Source organism: Bacillus rossius, chromosome 1, assembly GCF_032445375.1.
Source record: "Bacillus rossius redtenbacheri isolate Brsri chromosome 1, Brsri_v3, whole genome shotgun sequence".
Taxonomy (NCBI): domain Eukaryota; kingdom Metazoa; phylum Arthropoda; class Insecta; order Phasmatodea; family Bacillidae; genus Bacillus; species Bacillus rossius.
Genome location: NC_086330.1, coordinates 253672117 through 253680944, shown reverse-complemented (window position 1 = coordinate 253680944; position 8828 = coordinate 253672117). Strand labels below are relative to the sequence as shown.

General features: G+C 33.9%; 1 protein-coding gene across 2 annotated transcripts in view; it reads left to right on the top strand.

Moving 5' to 3' along the window:
- Positions 1-6534, top strand: part of LOC134527482 (dynamin) — a 269590-nt gene extending 263056 nt beyond the window's left edge. For both annotated transcript variants that reach the window (XM_063360189.1, XM_063360186.1), the window contains one exon: positions 1413-6534. In XM_063360189.1, the coding sequence (XP_063216259.1) occupies positions 1413-1464 (52 nt within the window). In that variant the 3' untranslated portion in view covers positions 1465-6534. The remainder of the gene's footprint in view (positions 1-1412) is intronic.
- Positions 6535-8828: the final 2294 nt, after the last annotated feature.

Below are 8828 nucleotides of genomic sequence, written 5' to 3'. Positions count from 1 at the left end.
TTCTCTCATTCCTGCACGTCAGCCGGACAGACCAGAGCGATAATTGCCGCCAGACCACCCGTCACGTACAAATTGCTATTGTGTCACGGGATGCAACCTTTCAAATGCCACACTAATACAGCCCGCAAGAGACATAAACCTTTAATAAAAAGTTATCATTTCAACACTAAATCGTCTGATTTTTCTATACAAAGATGGCGAAAATGGACACGTTGCACTGTGTTGAAATTTTTTTTTTCTCGGCAACGGGAGCTCCAATATTGCTTTCTAGGGTATCGTTTTTTTCTGGAGACATCATGCTATTTAAATACTGTAATATGAATTTAAAAAGTTGTCTTTTTTACACCATAGACTATTTGAATATGAAATCTATGCGAACAAAGGTGATTTTTTATGTATTTGGATATGGGGAGAGGGGGGGGGGGGGGGGGGGTGAAATTGGCCCAAATTATCTATTGCGACCATTCTGTTTATAAGTCCGTTTTTCTGGAAACCGTGAGGGGTCGCATCATTGGGATTCTACTGTACTTTTATCCAAAATTTAGCTTTTTATATTACCATTAAATCTGAGCTCTGTTGATAGTACCCATTTCAAACTTTAAGCATTAAAAAATATAGCCACAATACGACGATAATCCACACTTTACAAACTTCTTTTATACTAAATCAATATATTTTTATGACCAGCATCCATCATACTGATGGTTAATATTGGTTTGAAACTTGATTAGTTTTTGACAGTGTGTCAAGCAAGACTGTGCGTTCTCACCTTTTTTGAGTTGCTCAACGACAATGTTGTGAACAAATATTGATCTTTAGCTGTTTGGATATAAATTCTTTTTTTTTTTTAATCTTGGTTTTTTTATTGTTGATGTGTTGTGCAACATAGTAACACACTTCAGTAAAAAAAAAAATTGATATCTCATTAATTTCTATTTTAATATTAGACTTTCAATGTTCAAGTTCAGGAGAAAAATGTTGGGATTTGTAAGCCTTCTTGTTTCCAAGAATACTATTTGTTTTAAAGGGCCTCCCCCCCCCCCCCCCTTCCCACTTGTGACTAATTTGCTTCCATATCTAATTGTTTAAATATTTTCAAAGCTAGATCATATTGCTAGCAATGTGAGACTGCTTAGTGAGGGAGAGCGGGTACGAAACGTTATGTAGGTGTTACTTGAGAAACTGGTAGCTGTGGTGGTGTCATGTATGGTGCTGGAGAGATTGTGTGTTCGTATGGTCACATATAACATTGCTGAAGAAGCTGCATGCTTGGTTTTTATTCCGCCTTAACCTAAACTGGCTTTTTAACGTGCATCCATTGCAAAACAGGTCTAAGGCTGATTGGTTTTGAAATCCTCTTCTCCTCGTTATACTTTTGTTTGATGCTATTTTTCATTATTTTTGTTTTGTAGGCGTCCTGTCCCCAACCTCCCGCCCAGACTCCCGTCCAGACCCAACCACTAGGTGTGGGCGGCCACGACTCCGGCCAGCATTTAGCATTCACATTCCCGAGTGCTGCAGCGTGAGTTGCGAGCGACGCAGAGACCGGAGGTGAGTTGGGGCGCCAGCGGCTGGTTCGTCCGGAGGAACTCTGCAACGCCTGTATTTATTATGAATTACTGTACGTGTTTCAGAAGACCGCTTTGCAAGCGATTGTGTCTGGGTGTCTTCACCAAATATAAATTTTGAGTTTTTTTTTTTGTATAAAAATTATTTAAATTTTGTTAGTGGCCAGTAAAACATAAATTTGTTGGCCATGCTAGTTTTGTGAAATTTGTGTGGAAGATAAAAGCTTTCTTTTGTTTCTACTGGCTGTTACAGCCAAGTGCGTGTGGCTGGGTTGGGCAGTAAGACTAGTGTCGCGCTGATCTCTGCTACCTTAGTTTCTAGTCTCTGTTTGACCTGCAGACAGACCTGAATAGACTGATTGAAATATTTTCATTTTTGTATACTTTAACATATAGATTAACCCAATGTTAAAAATACAGGTAACAATTATGTTGAAATTATTTTTGTATTCCTAATTAGTTTACATACTTCATCAATTTAAAAGCTGAATTACCTAATAGTTATCGGAGGTGTGATGTGACTTTCAATCGTTAAACAAGCACAAATTTACAGTACATGCAAGTATACATGCTAGATAAATATTTCACATGCATATGCTTTTCTTTAAATTTAATTAGGTGTACAAGAATTGAAGTGCAATAGAACTTCTTTATGATGTCATCCACCTATAACCTCATATGTTCATCGTTCTTTGGGTGGTACCATATAAAATGTAAATATATTACAAAATACTCTGTTTTATAATTGTTATATTTTGGTCCTTTACCACCCAACAAGTGTTTTAATGGTAAGATAATTATCTTAAAAAGTAAAAAGACCAAGATTTATTTTCACAGTATTCAAATTATATATTATAAAAAAATATGAACAAAGTGCATCTGTTTTAAATACAATTTACTGATGGTTGTGTTAACTACTCTATTAGCTAGCGTGAGATAGCCTTAATTCACACTTTATGTATAAGAATTTTTAAAATTTCTAATATTTAAAGAATGTGAAAATGTCAAAAAATTGTCTGAGTTATAAACACCTGTGATTAAACGGAATGGAATTGTAGTTTTTTTGCCATTGTCATTGCACAATGTTAGAGTATTATGCTAGGTGACTATAACGGCTCATACAATCAACTCTCAATCCTGCGAACTCTGGGAATAAAAACCTGCTCCTGTACCATTTTTTTTGTGTACCTCAAAACATTTGGCTCAAAATTAACTTTGATTTCATATTTCAAGTGCAGTGTCTTAAGGTGCTGGGTGCACATTCAGTATGTTAAGCTTCAGAAAAAAACACTGCATTCAAAAACTATTCAAGAAATCGGAGTGGAGCCTGTTTATGAAAAACATTTTACAATACACAGGGCAAATGATTGTCCTGTTTCCGGATTTCATTTTTAAGCTGTATTTTTAGGAGAGTGAACATGGTTAAAATGCGTGTTTTCAGAATAATATTTAGGCATGAAATACCTGGTACAGATTCTTGAAAGCATTTAAAAGGACTTGCATTGAATCTTTATGTTCATTTCTCTGTCATAAAATGTTATGTTTAATGCTCAAATATCATAGTTGTCCGATGCATGACGAGTAGACGTGCCAGTCCACAGCCTTGCATGTAGAGGTGACACTGCTCTAGAAGCACCAGCGAATGTCATCCTAACAATTTCACCTCGCTAACACGAATGTGCCCCTGAGAAGGCGGGCCCCTCAAGAGTATCTTTGTAAGAGCCACACCACTTGCCGAGGTAGACTGCCATTAAGATCGAGCAGCTTGGACTCCCCATGTGCTGCAGCTGTCCCCTGTGGCTGTGTGTTGCAAACTACCCCTTCCCTTGCAGCAGGGCCGTGCTCGCCTCTCACCAAGGTGAGCCAGGTTCAGTTCGCAGTCGCACTGAAGGCAGGTTTTCCTAGAGTGGGAAAACTCGGGTTTTTTGGTTTTCCAGGTGCGATCGTATACCGTGCATTTGTTTCATTCCTCTTCAGAGCCCCTACTTCACTACCTGATGTATTTTTGGGAATTATTAGAAAAAAATTCCATATGCACTTTACCAACAATGTTACAAGATTATCTTTAGCAAATTCAAATGGGATTTTCCCTTCATTCTGAAATATTGAGTATACCTAACAGAAATGCTGAACTGCTGGAGTGCAGAGAATAAGACTGTGCTTTACTGTTCACGCGTTCAGGAATGTGATGGTGTGGTCTTAGTCTGCGAGCGCAAAGTGGTGGCTTTGACAACTAGAGACTCAAAGTCTGGGCCCTTGGGAAACTTGTGTTTTGTAAACTAGCCCTAAAAAGTAACAACACAGTCTACATTTACTATTTTGTTATGCATTTATAATTATTTTGCTAGCTAACAGGTCAGCTCCCACCATCTTGTTTCTATTAGTTCGTCAAACTATATAAAAGCAAGATACCAGTCCTCAATATTAGATATTGTTGGTTTTTTAACTCTGTTTTTAAAATGTGACACACCCCCCCCCCCCTTCCCCCTACAGGCTTTCTACCAATCACAGAAATTACCTTGTTGGTCACAATTTTTCTCTCTAGATGCAATTTCCAGTTTGCTGCTACTGGTGGAGATGTCATCTGAGATTGCTTGTAAGCAACTCTTGTATGAAAAATATCAAGCATTATTGCTTGCATTTAGTATTTAAGTTTTTGCCTCGACAGTGAAGAGAACTAATCAACGTGATTTGTGGCAGTCAACGTTAGTGATATAACCGGAGCTGTTAGTTATTTTCCCATCAGTTTTTTCTAAAGTTTTGGAAGAATGCTTGCTTAGACTTTTATGCGCATAAGTGGTATTGTATACGACCATTGAACAATATTGTTAAAATAGTCATTTTAGTAAGGTATGCATGTGTATTAATCATAATCTTGGCTTTCATTTTTGTTGCAGTATGCTTGTCATAGGGCTGTTCTGGTAACACCTTTTCCAATATCAAATTGCAATACTCCAATACCATCACCGATATCTCATACTACAATCAACATTTACAATTACTGACCTCACTATGTAAATAAATACCGAATCAAAATATACTGTTTTATATGTATGTTCGAGAATGACATTTTTTAACCATCTTAATTCAAAGCATGTTTATTGAAAATTGTGTATAATTTATTTAGTATAGTACGTTTTTTCTGTTTACTTGTATCTAAAAGATGGCCAAGTTAATTTTAAGATTTGCCTTAAAAAAATGTTAAATTAGTTCAATTCAGGTGAAAATGTTATTAAAATTTTATTAAATAAACGTCGAAATTATTTTTAAAAAATTAGGCTATGAAAAAATTTAAAAAATTTTTCGATCCCTGTGCAGATATCTTAGTATCGGCCAATTTCCGATACCAGTTCGGTTATTGGAATAGCCCTACTTGTTTGTGTGTATTGAAAAAAAAAACAGTGTTTTTACTGCAAAAACGATGTACCATATTTACCCACGTAGAGGCAAAGGTTATTATTCCTTAATAATTTTACATAAACATAGGTCGGCCTGAGATTGCGCATCAAGAAAAACCTGAATGGATCTAAACTTAAGAAAAAGAAAACCTGTGTTAATATAATTTACCACCCATAATAAAGCGTATTTTAAATTCTTAACATTAATGCACCATGTGTCTCTAGTCACTTTTTATTATATCGCAGCAAAATAAATTTCTGTACGTGAATATTTTTTCCTCAATTATCAAACCAATAAAACATTAGAAACAGAATAAAAGGATTCAACAAATGAATAGTATGTGTACCAATACTTTAAATTGCCTACAAGTTTGAAAGAAAAACATTTTTTAAGCATAAGTTTTCATAATTTGGTACGTTAATTACCTAAATAGAAAGCACCTTATACATATATATGCTTTTCGTACACTTCAAAATATTTTCTGTCCAAAATAACTAGTGCATTGTACATAGATTATGCTGGATGATGATTTGCATCAATGTAATTACATATGTGATATGAGTGTTGGAAAAATAGTAGATTAATGCCAACACTGAAGGAGACATGTATTTTCATTTTTAAAAATTATGTACTAATAACATAGGTTAGCAGTACTGTAGAATATATAGAGGTCTGTAGAGGTGCCCTCCCAATTGCCCGAAGCAAAACGAGTAGAATAGGCATGATTTATTCTGCGGGGATGAGTTCCATGTTGTCAAATTGATGTACGCCCACTGCAGATGAGGAGAGGTGATTTGAATAGTCTGGAGGGCGAGGCGCGAAGCAAGCGGCGAGGCACTGCCTCCTCGGCACCCTTCGGCCACTTCAGGGGTTGTTCGGCCCTCGGCTGCGACACAGTTCTATGATCTTCAGAAATATATTAGTAGATGCCATTAAAAAAATTTTCACATTGTGCATTAAAATACTGTGATCCAGAAACTACCACCAGAATAAAAATGAAAATGGTAAAACAAAGTGAGGATAGTAGATCTTTGTGGACAAACCATAAATTTCGTAAAGTAACGAAGTGAAGTTTTGATGTAGAAAAGTGTAAATATTTAAATTTTAACAGGGAACCATTTTAACGCTTCCAGACATTTTTTCAGCCGTTTTATACTAGTGCAGCTCTTTGTCAAAGACAGTGGCAGTTCAGTAGCACTAATGTATTTGAATCTTTCTAGAAAAATGTAAGTTACTGCAGATTTTTTCAGACCTCATCTTTATAAAAAGTTTTTTTTTTATAAATTAATATATTAAATCAGCACTAAAATATGAAATTTGTACTACAAATGATTCTAAAAGATGAAAATTTAAACCTCAGATTCTAATAGCAGCACTTAATAAAGCGAGGAAAGATAAAAAATAAGACAGCAAAGGGCTCAATCTAAGCCAGAAATAATGTTGAACAAAAACTAAATGTTAAGTGTAGGAAAATTGTAATACAAATTGATACCCCATTTCAAGGTCTTGACTATAAGCTCAAAAGAATACTTCCTAAATATTAAAACCCTAATCCAAAATCTAAAGAAAAAAATACCTCTATATACATATATATATGTGTATGTTGATATATGCATGTGTATATGTTTATATATGTATGTGTATATGTATATAGGTGTGTGTTTGTGGGGGGGGGGGGGGGGGGCGGTTGGTCTGCAAGGGTATAAAAGCCTTCTGCAGAAATAACTTTAAAAATTGTTTGTATAAACACTTGATAAAATTTATTAACACATTATCACTAATGCATACAATAAATAAATGTTTTTAATTTATGGATCAGCATTTTATATCAATCACTAAAGAATATGATTTGAAAGCACATACATAATTTTTATTTTTATGAAGCATTTTTGCATCAATTTTTATTGCATGCTGCGTGCGCATCTTATAAATTCACTCTCATAATTTTTTTCACAACACACTTGAGAAGTATAACCTAACTCCACTTACATAAATACATTTGAAACAGTTCATAAACACAATTTCTATCAATAACATTCACAATAAACACATTTTTTTAATGATATGGACCAGTTTTCAATATCAATCACTAAAGTATAAAATTTAAAAGCACATCATCCTGAAAATTTAGTTGCATGGTGAGCGCTAATCGTAAAAAATTCACTCATCATTTTTAAATGGTCTGCCCTAGAATACTTCTAGTTAAATTTCATGTTTATATGTTTTAGTATGTAAAGCTATCAAATAATTTGCCCTTGCCTATAAATTACGTTTTTATGGTGCAATAGTGCACTTGATATTTAGTTTTATTCTTGAATTTTATTTGTTTTTATTGTAATTTCAAAAATTTGATGTATATTTGCTAAGTATGAGCAACAGTTAATTTATAACCCTTAATTTTTAATTACAGTTGGCCTGTAGTATAATTTTTTAAAACAATGCCAAAAGTTATATTTAAATAAAGGTATGAAAAACTTTCCGACTACATTTAAGTTCTTTTTATAATATTAAACATTCTTAACTTTACAAATTATTAATCATGTTAAATATAAAGTTGCCTTAATTCAATTTAAAGGCTTTCTCACAATTTTTTGTAGTGCATTGTATTGTTTGAAATGCGTCATTTTACTAGAAGTTGCGGGTAAAGAGACATATTGTGAAACGTCAATTTTTTGTAAATCCACTGAAGTGCTGATGGTAAAATCCATAGAAATTAATAAAATTAAAAGTGGAGTGTGCACAACTGCAATTACCTCTTAGTATGTTGTTATTTAACCAAATTGTAAGCTTTTATTATAAGGTGCGCTCTATTCCCTCTCTTTCCCCTAAGCAGTGCGCGCAACGAGATCCCTGCTGTGTTGCTGGCCACCTCGCGCCTCTTCGCTTTGCACCTTAAGTAGAGACGGGAAAAATTAGCATCTATATTTCCCAAAGTTTGCATTTTTAATGCAACTTATTTAAAAATTAATATTTACATTCTAAATGTTTCTTAACTGAATATTCATAGATGCCTATAAATAACCCACTAGTTCAGATTAGTAAATATCAAAAAGAGAGAGAGAGAGCCCAATTCTTTTAATGCATTCATAGATTAAAATTACAAAATTTATTTAAAATTTTTATTTTACTTAAAAAATTGGCTGTGTGATATGCTAGCAAACATTAAGTAGCTGGTCTAATTCAGAATAATTTACAAATCAACTGTATTAATTGGTTTGGGTTATATTTTGATGTTATCTCAGAATGCATGTAACATGACAGCCTCAGAGACATGGCAATATTTCGAAGTATGGTAACAAAAACTATTGTAGAGATTGATAACGAGAAACTCATCACATGAGTAAGCTGTAAAATTTGGGGGAACGCCAAATAACGGTAGTATTGCTGTGGTTTACTTCACACTCCTGCTAAAGCAAAATGCAGGAAAGTGCAGCCTGTTTTATTTACATTTTATTAGCATACACCTTTCGTCAAGAAAATGCATTTTGTACAACAATTTTCAAAACTATTGAAATATACGTAGCAGTAATATTTTAGAGAGGATATTTTTATAAGTGAATGATATTTTAAACTAATTTAGCTGAAAAAAATATTTATTTTGAAAATTAGCTAAAATAGCATTTATGTTGGAAATTAGCAAAAAAAAATAGCATCTAAGATGTAAATTAGCCAAAAAATAGCATCTGTAGCAACATGCTAATTTTTCTGGCCCCTACCTATAAGTAATGAAGATGCAAGGTGAAATAGTGAATTTTAATAAAGGAGTCCAACAAAAATAATGTCTTGTTAGTATTGATTGTTTAAAAAAAAAAAAAAATGATAAGTCCTAGCTGTCGTAGCTTGATAACACGGAGCTCTGCG